Source organism: Primulina tabacum, chromosome 1 (assembly GCF_025594145.1).
Source record: "Primulina tabacum isolate GXHZ01 chromosome 1, ASM2559414v2, whole genome shotgun sequence".
NCBI classification, from domain to species: Eukaryota; Viridiplantae; Streptophyta; class Magnoliopsida; order Lamiales; family Gesneriaceae; genus Primulina; species Primulina tabacum.
In genome coordinates, this window is record NC_134550.1 from 5202816 (window position 1) to 5218193 (window position 15378).

The following is a 15378-nucleotide window of genomic DNA, read 5'->3' on the forward strand; positions in this document are numbered from 1 at the left end:
CATTAATTTTCAATATTTACAACTCTTATTTTCAACATTCAAATATTCAATACACACATTTTAAATATTATTTTTCAACATTTAAATATATTATTTTCAACACTCCCCCTTGTGATGATGATCATGATACGAAGATGTCTTCATTACGTGTTTTTGTACTGCCTCGTTAAAAACCTTACTAGAAAAAACCCATTGGGATAAAAACCATAGTAAGGGAAAAAGAGTGCAGTCACGTAAACTCCCCCTCATGTTGACACGAACAATTATTCACAAATTTCGTAGATTGCGCATCCCAATATTATATATGTGTTTTCTGAATATTGACGTAGGAAATGCCTTTGTGAAGAGATCTGATGATTTTTCACTTGATTGAATGTGACGAACATCAATACATTTATTCTTCTCTAGCTCTTTGGTGAATGCGAAGAACTTAGGATGAATATGTTTAGTTCTGTCGCTTTTTATGTATCCCTCTTTCATTTGAGCAACACATGCAGCATTATCTTCATATAGTATCACAGGCTTCTCGTCGAATGATAATCCGCATGAGATTTGGATATGTTGGGTCATTGATTTTAACCACACACATTCACGGCTTGTTCCATGTAGTGCAATAATCTCGGCATGGTTTGATGAAGTTGTTACGAGTGTTTGTTTCTGTGAACGCCAAGAAATTGCAGTGCCTTCACGAGTAAATACATATCCAGTTTGAGAACGTGCCTTGTGTGGATCAGATAAGTATCCAGCATCAGCATAACCAATTATACTTGGATTAGCATCTTTTGAATATAAAAGTCCCAAGTCTTTCGTTCCTCATAGATAACGGAATATATGTTTAATTCCGTTCCAGTGTCTCTTTGTTGGATATGTGCTAAATCTTGCCAACAAATTTACGGCAAAAGATATATCAGGCCTTGTACAATTTGTAAGATACATAAGGGCATCGATAGCACTTAGATATGGTACTTCTGGACCAAGAATATCTTCATCATCTTCACATGGACGGAATGGATCCTTTTCTATGTTTAATGATCTAACAACCATTGGAGTACTTAAAGGATTTGATTTATCCATATTAAAACATTTAAGGATCTTTTCTGTATAATTTGTCTGATGAACAAACATTCCACATTCTTTTTGTTCAATTTGTAAACCCAGACAATACTTGGTTTTTCCAAGATCCTTCATTTCAAATTCTTCCTTCAAGTATGACACAACTTCTTGAATTTCCTTATTCGTTCCAATGATGTTTAAATCATCAACATATACAGCAATAATTACGCATCCGGATGTTGTTTTCTTAATGAAAACACAAGGGCATATTGAATTATTTACATATCCCTTTTTCATCAAGTGATCACTTAGTCGATTATACCACATTCGACCGGATTGCTTTAACCCATATAATGATCTTTGTAATTTCACAGAATAACATTCTCTGGGTTTTGAACTTTGTGCTTCAGGCATCTTAAATCCTTCAGGGATTTTCATATATATATATTACTATCAAGTGATCCATATAAGTAAGCTGTAACAACATCCATAAGACGCATTTCTAAATTTTCAGATACCGCCAAGCTAATCAAATACCGAAACGTAATTGCATCCATCACGGGAGAATACGTTTCTTCATAATCAATTCCAGGCCTTTGAGAAAAACCTTGTGTAACAAGTCGAGCTTTATATCTTACTATTTCATTTTTCTCATTTCTCTTTCTAATAAAAACCCATTTGTATCCAACAGGTTTTACACCTTCAGGTGTAAGGACTATAGGTCCAAAAATATTACGTTTATTTAGCGAATCCAATTCAACCTGGATGGCTTCTTTCCATTTTATCCAATCCTACCGATTTTTACATTCACCAAAAGATTTTGGTTCATGATCTTCATTATCATTTATGATGTCGATTGCCACATTATAAGAAAATATATCATCAATTTCTTCTATATCTTTTCGGTTCTATATTTTTCCAGTATTAATATAATTGATAGAGATTTCATGATTCTCGTCAGTTTGTGGTTCTGACAGAACATTTTCATCATCATGTGTTTTTTCAGGAACATCATTCTCTATTTTGTGATCATCATGTGTTTCTTCAGGAACATCATTCTTTATTTTGTGATCATCGTGTTTCTCTATGAATTTTCTTTTTCGAGGATTTTTATCCTTGGAACCGACTGGCCTTCCACGCTTCAGGCGTTTAATGACATCATGAGTATTTTCAATTCGTTTCTTCGGAATTTCAATTCGAGCAGGGGCATATGCAGCATGTATATATGATTTAGTTACCCATTTTGTGTCTGCAAATGCATCTGGTATTTGATTTGCTATTCTTTGCAAGTGCACAATTTGCTGTACATCTTTTTCACATTGTTTTGTTCTTGGATCCAGATGTAACAATGATGATACATACCATGTAATTTCTTTTTCGGTATGTTTTTGTTCTCCCCCTAACATTGGGAAGATTTCCTCATTAAAATGACAATCAGCAAAACGTGCTGTGAACACGTCGCCTGTCTGAGGTTCAAGATATCGAATGATTGATGAACTATCATAACCGATATAAATTCCAACCTTTCTTTGAGGTCTCATTTTCTTTCGTTGCGGTGGTGCAATAGGCACATACACCATACATCCAAAAATTCTCAGATGAGAAATGTCTGGTTCTTTACCAAAAGTAAGCTGCAATGGGGAGTATTTATGATATGCACTTGGTCTGATGCGAATTAATGAAGCAGCATGTAAAATTGCATGTCCCCATATAGAAATAGGGAGCTTTGTTTTCATAATCATTGGTCTAGCAATCATTTGCAGACGTTTAATCAATGATTCAGCCAATCCATTCTGTGTATGTACATGAGCAACAGGATGCTCAACAATGATTCCCATAGACATACAATAATCATTGAAAGTCTGGGAAATAAATTCACCAGCATTATCAAGTCTAATTTTCTTGATTGTATAATCGGGAAATTGATTCCTCAATTTTATTATTTGAGTAAGTAATCTTGCAAATGCAACATTTCGAGTTGACAATAAACATACATGTGACCATCTGCTGGAGGCATCAATTAATACCATAAAGTATCTGAATGGTCCACATGGTGGATGGATTGGTCCACAAATATCACCCTGAATACGTTCAAGAAACATTGGTGATTCAGTTTGGATTTTGGTTGGTGATGGTCTTATAATAAGTTTTCCAAGAGAACATGCTTTACATTGAAACTTATTATTTTGAAAGATCTTCTGGTCTTTCAGTAGATGACCATGTGTATTTTCTATAATTCTTCGCATCATTGTTGAACCAGGATGTCCTAATCGATCATGCCAATTGGTTAATATTGAAGAATTATCTACTACCATGTTTGATTCAATGAGACTTATATGTGTATAATGCAATCCAGTATGGAGCATTGATAGTTTTTCAATCACATATTTCTTTCCTGATTTATATGTGATAAGACACATATATTTCTCATTCCCTTCATTCATTGTTTGAGTATCATACCCATGGGAATATATATCATTAAAACTCAACAAATTTCTTTTCGATTGTGGTGAATATAAAGCATCATTGATCAAAATTTTGTACCATTAGGTAACAAAAATTGTGCTTTACCACATCCTTCAATCAAGTCTACAGGACCTGATATTGTATTCACCGTTGTTTTTGTTGGTTTTAGTTCCAAGAAATATCTTTTATCTCGGAGGATAGTGTGCGTTGTACCACTATCGGGTATGCAAACTTCAGCTTTGCTCATAGCATTTTCATATTTGAAATTCAAAAAAAATATGCAATGAAATAAGATTACTGACAATACATATGTAAATATAACACATATCATAATTGTACAACAAAACATTATTATATGAATACATGAAAAATAAATTATTGTACATTTATATTCTACCATTATATTGTTCATTCTCAGAGAAATCATTGAGAAAATCAGTAGCATCAATATTGTTCATTTCTATCCCACCAACATATTGATCATTTCCAGAGAAATCATTCATAAAATCAGCAGCATCAAAATGAGTTGAATCACTCAAATGGTCACTGCGTTCAGTGAAGTTGGTCTCTTTTTCTTTCCCCTTTATCGATTCTTTATAGAGCTTGCAAAGGTGCTCAGGGGCTCGACGAATACGAGACCAATGTCCTGGAGTGCCGCATCTGAAACAAGAACTTTCAAATCTTTTCGAGTGATTTTCATTAACACTCATGTTCTCATGATGCCTTTTCTGTGGGTGGTTCGTGACGCCCTTTTGAGATGAGTTATAAAAATAATTATCTCTATTGTTTTCAAAACCACGGCCTCGACCACGACCACGACCAATTCCACGTCTACGTCCACGTCCACGACCTCGACCTCGACCTCGACCAAAACCTTGTCTTTGAATTTGATTTTGGTTTTCAGGTTTAAATTCATTTTTACTTACAGCATTTACTTCTGGAAATGCTGTTGATCCAGTGGGTCGGGACTGATGATTTCTCATTAGCAGCTCGTTGTTCCTTTCCGCCACAAGAAGACAGGCGACTAGTTCAGAATAGCTCGCAAATCCACGCACTCTATATTGTTGCTGTAAAGTTATATTTGATGCGTGAAACGTGGAAAATGTTTTTTCAAGCATTTCCGATTCTGTAACCTCATGTCCACAAAATTTTAGCTGCGAGATTATTCGATACATCGCTGAATTATAATCACTGACTGTCTTAAAATCTTGGAATCTTAACATATTACATTCATCACGGGCGGTCGGAAGTATAACTTCTCTTATATGTTCAAATCTTTCTTTCAATCCTTTCGACAGAGCCATGGGATCTTTTTCGATGAGATATTCACATTTTAAACTTTCATCGAGATGTCGACGCAAAAATATTATAGCTTTTGCTTTTTCTTGTGATGAAGATATATCATTTTCTTTAATGGTCTCGCTTAGACCCAATGACTCAAGATGCATTTCTACATCGAGAGTCCATGTCATATAATTTTTTCCGGTGATGTCGAGCGCAACAAATTCGAGCTTTGTCAAATTTGACATGGTGGTACTAAAAAAATTACGATGCATTTTATTAGTTAATGAATATTGTAATACAAAATAATGGATAAACAACAAGTACAAGCATTTGTAAAAATAAAGAAAACACACGAGGAGGATATTCTCCGATAAATAAAAGACTCGTGAGTATGATAACCAAAATAATTAAAAATAACCTTGAGAAAGTCATCTTCTTTTTTCTTCGAAAAATTTGATGAAGAATAATTTTTTAGAGAATAGAAGAAAGTTGGAGTGATTGAAAGAGTTTGTGAGATCATATTTATAGGGTAAAAACTAGCCGTTTTGTTACCGTTTATGACCGTTGGTGTACAAAAAAATAAATGTATGTATTTATATAATTTTATGATAATAATATAGTGTATATAATATTAGTCATGTTTAAATAATTATGTATATCATATCACCTTATTATAATGATGTGTCATAAGTTATTTTGTTTAAAAATCTTATAGGCTTTTATACTTGTCGTATCCCTTACCGGGAGTGTGGGATGTCGTCTTAACATCCTCCTAGGATTTATAACAAGTTTTTGAAAAATTTATTTTTATTATTTCTAATAATAACATTATATTATATATTAAATATATACACAATAAATAAATAACAGTAAAATACATATTATTACTTTTGTTACCTTTTTCTTCTGTTTGGAGCTTGGAAAAGTATGTAGGACTTTTAGAGCTTCGTGCTGATAACGTGTTGTGAAAAGTAAAAATTTATGGTAAAAAGTAAAAATCTCAAACTCTCAAAATTTACCAAACTACACACTTTATAATATTTTTCTCTCTACTCAATTGTGAATTTCTTCACAAATGGTGAGGCTATTTATAGAATTTCTTTACAAATAATCCAAAAATAAAATACATCATTACCTACATCATCACACACTAATTTTCAATATTTACAAATCTTATTTTCAACATTCAAATATTCAATACACACATTTTAAATATTATTTTTCAACATTTAAATATATTATTTTCAACAATACACATGCATGTTGTATCGGTGCACTAGTCTACATAATATAACATACATGCATTTTTGTTTCCTCACATTTGACCATTCGGTGCTCCTTAATCTAAATATAAACACGAATAATAATGTCTAGGAAAGATTTCGAACAATAACTATTTGTACATAGAAGAACGATTTCACACATCTTTGAGCTATCATATGATTACCATCGACATAATTTTACAATCGATAAAAGAGTCAAATGCATCTATTTGATTATAACAAAATATGAGAAGTGCAATTATCGGGTGAAAATTGTTAAGAAAAATGACAGACATTAAAATATTTGAGTTGTAATGTTATTAGTTTATAATAATTAATATAACAAGTTATTGATATAATATTAAAAACGAAGTTGACCCTTTGGCTTGCATGCTTTTTTCAACGTTGAATTGATCAAACATTGTGGCTTTCACATATTTGAAGCACACTGTTTTTTTCCCCAATTACGTCACCGACAGCTGGCGTTTACTGTATGGGATCAGGACCAAGCTGTCTTACTTTATCGAATTGAGTATTATCAAATTTCTTTTATGTAAATAGCCAAACAGACCTTCAAGAAACATGGGATCACGAAGCAACGTGAAATTTATCAAATTTCAAATTCTTTTCATAGTTTTTTTTTTTGTTTATTTTGCCAATATTCTCATAAACTTCTACTTAATTTCCTAATGCACTCCATTCACTTCTCCATTGGCAATTTTCTCCTTCGAAATCGGAAGTTGCTCTTTTCCCTTGTTTTCTTCGACTCCGCAGCTTCGGGTTGAATATGGGAGCAAACCCTTTTCGCGACACGTCTCGATCGCTTCCCTGAACATGTCCTCTAAGCTGTACTTGAATGCGAAATCCATTCCTGTCAACTTCTTGGAGGAGAAACGAACCACTGGCGTGTCCTTGTCAATCCCTTCAAATCTACCAATGTTCCCATAATATATAAAAATCACGAGTGAGTTTAGGCTAAGCAGAAAGATTAAGACAAAAATGTAAAATTGATCTCGCAAATTTATCCATATTAGTTTTCAGTGTTTTAATCGGTCAACATTTTACTGCTAGATCATTTTAGCGCCATGTTGAAAATGTAAAAAAAGACCAAATCATTACTCCAAGAACAAATGTTGACCAACCAGAGCACCAAAAGTTACATGACTAGTTTTGTTATTTTCCCTAGATATTAAATTATGTAATTGTTGGCATCTTAATTGCATTTGTTTCGTCAACGCTTCGAAAAATCGCAAAAAACCAAGCCAACATAAATATTATACATGATCAGAGATCAGAAGAGAAGGTGGTTTACTCAGTTGGGATGTCATATTCTGGCCAATTGTCTCTGATCATTTGGGCTAAATCATAAATTGTTGCATCATGAGATGAGCAGATGTATCTTCCCTGTGCCCTTTGATCCTCAAACAAGAATATGTGCGCCTCACATAGATCATCTACATGCACAAACTGGCCTTGTTTTATGATCGAATAGTGCGGCTCGTTTCCTGATCAATCAAGATTCACCACAGAACATGTGTTCGTACCAATCAGATATGATCGACATAAACTTGAAGCAAATGGAAATTTGCGTTACCAGTTATTGGAGAAAGTGCAGTGATCAGGCTTGGGGGGAGAGTAGGCATAATAAAGGGGCCAACCACTACTGGTGGTATAATGCAAATGAAGTCTATGTTGTTTTCTTTAGTAGCTTCCATTGCAGCTTTCTCAGCCAAGATTTTGGATACAAAATACATCTACACACATTAAGAAAATGAAAACAATATATGAATCTAATTGTTAGTAGAGCAAAACACCATTCTTCCACTATATATTCACAGATGCCGAACTATCTATATCATCTAAATTATTTGATATATATATATACATATATTCTTGTCTTGCATTGGTTTGCATTGCAAGAGAAACTTGAATTACTTTGTCAGGGGTTGCAATGGATTCTGATAGCAATGTGATCACCGCCAGAATATTTATAATATGGAAATATCGGGAAAAAGTTAGTACCCATCCTGTCATTTTGGTGGAGTTGATGAAGTCGAGATCGCTCCAATTTTCTTCATCATACACTGGTTTCTGTTGTGGCTCAACATTCAAAGTCCCAGCCGAGTTAGTGAATATGAGCCTCTTCACAGTCTTGGCCTTTGCACACGAACTTATGATGCTCAAAACACCTTCAACTGTGGGCTTTATCACTTCATTCTCCGGATCGCCGGATTCGAAATCCATCGGGGTCGCCATGTGGAACACTCCTTCACAACCTTGGACAGCCTCGTCGTAACTCCCCGACACCATCATGTCCGCTTTCCACAGCGTCAGGTTCGTGTCGGCTCCGGGAAGTTCCACTAGGTGATTCACCTTTTTCATATTTTCTAGCACAACATGCAAATGAACGTGATCGTATGAATGCTAAAATTTCACCACGTACCACACAATAACAACTTTTAATCTCTTGTAAGTCGTATGATATTGATATATTCATCGAATTATAAGTACCGGGATCGCGAACGGTTGCACGGACGATATAGCCACGTTGAAGAAGCCTCATCACGAGCCAGGAGCCGATGAATCCGGCAGCTCCGGTGACACATACCACACGGCCGTGGCCACATTCCATGTTCATATACTTATTTAATACTTGTATAACTTATTTTATGGCTAAGTATATATATTTGGTGGTATATATGTAAGTAAAATTATAATGATTGATGAGTAAATATTAGGTGTGTCTTTCTGTCGGTTAAGCGGCACGTGATTTACGTACCATTCAGTCATATTGGCTTGAACGAGCGCTGGGGGATTGAGGATACCTAATTAACAAAACAACATATATTATACGTTGGAAAAAAAATAAATTATCATATGTATATCTATTCTTAGAATATGTTACATTCTCTCTATGTTTTAATACAACATTCTGAATTCAAAATAAAAATACCTGTACGCACTAAGTAGATCTCTTGTGATATGCAGATATTTATCCGTTAGACGAGTCAAATCAATCTATATTTGTAATAAAAATTAATATTTGTTAGACAAAAATTAATATTTTTCATGAGTCGAGTTGAAAACTTGTATCACAAAATTGATCCGCGGACCGTTTCATATAATTTTTTATGAAGCTAAATTGCTATTGGGAAAAAAGTTTAGAGCAGCTTATAAGATACAATATAAGTTGTTTTATATTTTATAAATTACTGTTTAAACAGTGGGACATTCCTAATCAAATTAAACTTATTCGTTACAATTATATTTATTAATTTTTACTCAAATAAATTAAAGGTGATATTAAATATTTACCATTTGTTAAAAAAAAATTCAACCGTTAAATGTTTTAAAGCATAAATTTAATTTTTTTACTTGCAATCAAATAAACGAACATATAGTTTAAAGTCGGATAAGGTAATCAGTTAGAAACCAAATTATTTAAAAAGAAAACTTAATCAAAAAAATTTATTTTTAAAAATCAAGTCTAATTCTTCAGTTTTCAGACAATAAGAACGAATGTTCAAATTATTTATTTTATAATTTAAATGATTTATACTTATTTAAGTAAACACATTAAAACTCACAAGTCGCTCCCAATAATAAAATGCAGGAACAATTTCATAGCTTTCGACTACAAGCACTCCCAGAAGGTGGATGCGGTTGTTCTTTTGGGACAGATATGGTGTTAAAAACACTATTGAATCACTAAATCTTGAACAAAAAAGTCCAACAAGTAAATTGTGAACAAGGATCTTAACTACATATACGATAAAAATCGAAAACTCCCAAAGAAACAAGCCCATAAAAGGTATCAAATTTCTCAGGATGTTGAACCCGAGGAAGCTCTAAACTTTCTCTGCAACCACGGTAACCGTCTCTCATCTTTTAGCGATAAAAAAGTTTCTCTCCCCAAGGGATTTTCAAATAATTCCAAAGCATAGAAGTAGAGAGTTTGATCAACTCCTTGTGTCTCATCCAATACCTTTATGCATTTGCTAATTGTGAACCGCTCCTCGTTTCTCATTATTGCAGCTGTCCTCATTTTTGAAGCAGCTGCTAATTCAAGCATAGCATCGACAATAGCATCTCCTGTAACCTTACGACTTCTCTTACGATGTCCTGAATTCGGAGTTGCATGCTGATGTTTACTGTTCCCGTCTAACATGTTTGTGTCCTCTCCTGATCCAGAAGAAGCATCCTCATTTATGAAAGCAACATTACCAGACATGCTAGACTCTTAGCATACATCAAACGAGACAGGACTTTGTTTCCAACTGCTTTCATTGCAGAATAGCAACAAAGGAACAATCAATTCAGTACTTCAGAAATTTTAAAAATACCAAGTCGGGTTTCAATTAAAGCATCTAAATCTAAAAAACAAATAGGAAAGCAATACTACATTCGGAATAGAAAGAAATAGAATAAGTATTAAGCTCAACTTTTAAAACTCAGTGAGAAAACAAAAATGGTTTAAAAACTAACACAACCTATCCTCTAAAGATCCAAGCACTGCAAAGAGAGAGGCATATTTGATTTGTACTGGAATAACATTGGAGAAGAATCAGACATCATACCCAAATGTGCTCCCCCCAACTAGAGGGAAGAAGGGAAAAAATTCAAAAGGTTAATTTCTTAAACATAAGCACTTCTCTGTAATTAATAATAAAAGAGGTAGCGAGTCTTGGGCATTAATACTTATGAAGATCATGAAAGAGCTTGATTGAATAAAAGAGGCACTAGGACTGAGGCATCTCAGGATAATATAGTTGATACAATACGTTTACAAAATTCACTTTCCATTGAAGCTTAATTCTGTATAAGACGATCAAAAGTGTCTCCCGAGTGGACGGATTGTGTCCATGATTAGTTAATAATCTGCGATGATCATACTTATCACACGCAACAAGAATTTAGATACTGAGTGATTCTATATCGAAAAAGAGGAAAGCCAAGAAGACACAAAAGCGGACACCAACGTACGCAACAACAGCGCGAATGCCGATTGACAGCCACTCAGATAACAACGATGAAATGCATAAACACGAAATGTCGTTACTTCGAATGTAGCTTCATGATGCTACCGGTTCTCGTGCTAAATCAGAAAAATATTATTTCAGTGGAGATGTATGATTCTCAGCGTCACTGGTGAAGGACAGAATGACTAAGATAGGCAACATGAATACAGAAAATTCAGTTCAGTGATTTCCGTACAGAGATCTACTGACTGAACCAGTAATTCCAGATCAACTTTTATAACAACGCAAGCTCTTAACCTATGTCCCTCGAGAACAGACAAATTTCTCATTTTCCCTAAAAACTGTCCTTTTTTTCTTTCTGTTTCGATTATGTACTCCTTGGCTTGTACCCCAATCGGGTTTACAGTAATGGCAAAATTCACCAACATCTGAGCATAACGCGGCGAGAAAACCCAACAAAACGACACCAGTAGTGTATCCCACAATCAAATCTCTCCAAATACACCAGAAAGTAAACTAACCGCACCGGTTTCATATACGATTACCATAAATATTCATAAAAAGCAATGCACTACAAACAAACAAAATGGGAAGGAATCAAGAAAAAACTGGAAAGCGAAATCCCAGATCAAATTAACATCAAGAAATTAATCGAAAAATGTAATTAAATTAAATACCTGAAAATCGCAGACACTAAAGTTGACAACGGGGCCGAAACTGAGGATCAAGAAAAAGCGCAGCAAAAGGGGTTTAAGAAATTTTAGCGTCTTGGCTTAGTGTAATTGGGGAGAGTTCATAAAATCGTCAAAATTAACACAATATTACCAAAATATCCCTCTAATTCAGGAAGATAAGAAAATAATAATCTTTTTTTTTAATCCTCTCTTAATGTGTAGACGAACTCAATATCACAAAAATTATAAAACTCGAAATCGAATGCTCGAGTTCAAGTTTGTGAGTTTGTCGCGAACTATCAAATAAAACGATTTTTACTTGAGTCCGGATCGAAAAATATTCGAACGTGTTTGACTTCATCTTGTATTCAATAATTTCGAAGATCAAATAAATATTTATGAGATAAATTGACGTCTATTTGTGATTCATATTAATTCTAATGAACTATTTCGATAACCACTGATACGTTTCTTTTCAGACTTTGAACCAATTAAGTAATATAATCTTGAATATCGATTGGTAGATGCACATTTATATATTTTTTAAATTCTTTGACTGTAATAATTATGGGAAGATTTAATTAATTAATCTCCATTTGACTCCTGATTTGAAATATAACATCCTCATTTTAATGCATATATTTTTTACTATTTTACCCTTTTAAAACAACTTTTCTTTAACCAATATATCTTCAATTCATCTAAATCATAAATTGTCAACAAATATCATTTTTCGTAGAAACAAAATTTTCAACTTTCTCTAACACTGCAGCCTTCCCAACCATTCACCAATAACACAACGTTGTAGACTAATATGTACATTTTCTTCTTTACAGTCTACAGACGTGAGGTCTGTTTCTTTCTTTTTTCAATGAAGGACTGATTATTAATTTATTTAATTACTTTGAAAAATATACACAATACAAAAGATGTCTTGTCTTGAGTTATGCATTCAATATTTTCTTAGTGTGGACCATGCATTTAAAATAAAAGGACAATGTCAATACTTACTGCATCATAATATTTAGAATTTATCAGTAAACAATAATATATATCAAAACTTATCGTCCCCAAGTTTGAGACTAAGTTTCGAGTTTGAGACTCAGTTATAATAAATTTCTTCTCCAACTCAAAAAAATATTACCAAAATCCTAAAAATAACCAGCAACATCCAAAAATAAAAATATTATCTTTGTTATGACTTTACGAACTTTAACATCATTACCAAAACGAGTTGACCCCTGTATGCATGTGTTAAGAAGTATTCATTTAAAGGGAATTATATTGATTTCAATTATTTACTTTAATTTGTCTCTTACATCCAAATTCCTAAATCCATGCATTATCATTTATAAATGTTTAATCTCCTTTTTTAAAACTTATGTGTTTCCTCTTCACGTGATTAATGAATAAAAGAAATGGCGGGAAAAATAGATTGCCAAAAACAATACATAGTAGAGACATAAAAGCGAGGCGTCGATGCTGCGGAAACAAGAAGTAGAAGAAAAGATGAACATGATTTAGAGTAGCACTTATAGAGAAGGATTTTGATAACAAACTTTTTTTTGAATACAGAGGAGAATGATTAAATATTGTAGGAAGATATGAAAGCACGATTAATGGAGTGGGGTGGGAAGGAGGAAAAAATTAAGATTTTGGGTTAGGTTAGTTGGGCTTTAGAAGGCCAGGGCAAATTTGGAAAAATTAGGATTAGATTTCTAATTGAAGGTTAATTATCAAAGATTAAAGTAAAGAAGGTCAAAAATCAAAAGAAAATGAGAAAGAAGGTTATATATCTGATAGTCCCAATAATTATGAGTATATCTCTCTTATTTTTCTAAAAAATTATTTACATATCAACAAAAAATACCAATTGAATTCCTTTATTTTCAATATATATGTTTGAATAAATGCTAGCTGGTGCTCGTCGCCAAACTTCGAGTAAGGCAGCGCCTTTCACGTTACTGGAAAGTGGGTATTCGTTCGGTCGTATCTTTTACGTGTTTGGCAACCAGGATCTGAGAGAATTTAATGGTATTTGGAATTGGAATTGGAATTGGAATTGGAATTGGAATTGTAATTGGAATTGGAAATTCAAATATTTGAAATTCCATTTGGTGTTTGCTTTAAAATTTAAAAATGGTATTTACAAATCAATTTCTTGTTTAGAGAAATTAGGATTTGAATTTGGAATTTTAAAATTTTACTAAGCTATCCTTAGAAATCATATAAATATAAATAACCCGAATAAATTTAGAAATTAATAATTCTTCTCTGTTATTTGTATTTGTAAATTCAAAAATTAATTATTATTTATTAATCATAGTGCACATAAAATAATAATTAAAAAAATCATCAAACAACTTCAAACTTTAACATGAAATTAATTATTAAACGTAAAAAAAGGCTTTGGTAATTACTATAATTTTTATTATATTAATCAGTAAATAACACGAAAAACTTATAAAATTTAAACGAAATTTTTCAACTTCTAGAAAAAGTTAAAAAGAAAAAGTCTAACAATGTAGAAACTTTTGGTGGAGAATGATGTGTTGATGAGAATGATGTGTTGATGAGAATGATGTGTAATGTGTTAGATAAAAAAGTAATGGTATGTTTTTAAAATCCAAATCCCACCAAATCTCATCAAATTTGATGGGATTTGTATATACTTATTAAATCCCATGAAATCTCATACAATTCTAAACAAATCCGAATCTTTTTTTTGAATCATCTTGTCAAACAGGTAAAAATAGGATTTTGAAATTCAAATCCCATGAAATCCTCCCAAATCCTTATTGTCAAACACACCGTTATCCTTTTATGTGCTTCTACAATACATCTCAAGCTAAAATTGTTTCGTGCCACACAAAGTGTTACGAGACGACATGAATTTGGTACAACATCAGTATGTTACGAGACGATATAATCACCGAGATGTTTCTTTTCAGACTTTAAACCAATTAAGTAATCTAATTTTGAATATCGATTGGTAGATGCACATTTATATATTTTTAAATTCTTTGACTGTAATAATTATGAGTATATCTCTCTTATTTTTCTAAAAAATTATATACACATCAAAAAAAAAAAAAATACCCATTGAATTCCTTTATTTTCAATATATATTTTTGAATAATTTGTTTTCCATTTATTGGATCAACGAATTTAATAATATGGTAGCAATCATCTCCCTTTTTAATGAATTTTATTACATACTTTTGAAATTCTAACAATTTGATTTTCAATTGCTTATTCACCCATGGAACATCCGCCTATAAATAAATCATTCCCTCCTCCTTCCAATTTATCAAAACGAAAGAAACAAGAGAGAAATTATATATATAAATCAAGAATATTAAAAAAAAATGGAAGTAAAGCAAGTGCTTCACATGAATGGAGGTTTGGGAGACACCAGTTACGCCAATAACTCCTTGCTTCAGGTACATGAAATTCTTCATCCAAAATCTGTCACCCCAGGTTCGGCTTAAGTTTTTCTAAATAAATATCGAATAAAATGCGATTTCGTTCTAAATTTGAAAACCCCATATCCGCATAATTTTGGATTCAAATAGCTTGTGAAGTTAACTTTGGCATGCTTGAGTGCAGAGAAAGGTGATATCCATGACAAAGCCGATAACAGAGGAAGCCATAACTGAA

The 15378-nt window shown here is 32.8% G+C and overlaps 1 protein-coding gene and 1 long non-coding RNA gene across 2 annotated transcripts; both read right to left on the reverse strand.

Moving 5' to 3' along the window:
- Nucleotides 1-6593: 6593 nt before the first annotated feature.
- LOC142536865 (dihydroflavonol 4-reductase) lies at nt 6594-8774 on the reverse strand. Its single transcript, XM_075642254.1, has 5 exons — nt 8577-8774; nt 8088-8452; nt 7660-7819; nt 7378-7570; nt 6594-6995 (listed from the first exon to the last, which is right to left on the reverse strand). The coding sequence occupies exons 1-5, from the start codon at nt 8701-8703 to the stop codon at nt 6752-6754; spliced, it is 1089 nt and encodes a 362-aa protein (XP_075498369.1). The 5' UTR covers nt 8704-8774; the 3' UTR covers nt 6594-6751.
- An 867-nt stretch (nt 8775-9641) lies between these two features.
- Nucleotides 9642-11950, reverse strand: LOC142536873 (uncharacterized). The gene is made up of 2 exons (XR_012818474.1): nt 11722-11950; nt 9642-10342 (listed from the first exon to the last, which is right to left on the reverse strand). It is a non-coding gene; the product is annotated as an uncharacterized LOC142536873 (long non-coding RNA).
- Between the last annotated feature and the right edge of the window lie 3428 nt (nt 11951-15378).

Coding starts and splice junctions, on each gene's coding strand:
- LOC142536865 (XM_075642254.1), bottom strand. CDS start 8,703: ATGAACATGGAATGTGGCCACGGCCGTGTGGTATGTGTCACCGGAGCT. Junction 8,453..8,576: donor TGCAACCGTTCGCGATCCCG/GTACTTATAATT, acceptor ATGTTGTGCTAG/AAAATATGAAAAAGGTGAAT. Junction 7,820..8,087: donor CCACCAAAATGACAGGATGG/GTACTAACTTTT, acceptor TAATGTGTGTAG/ATGTATTTTGTATCCAAAAT.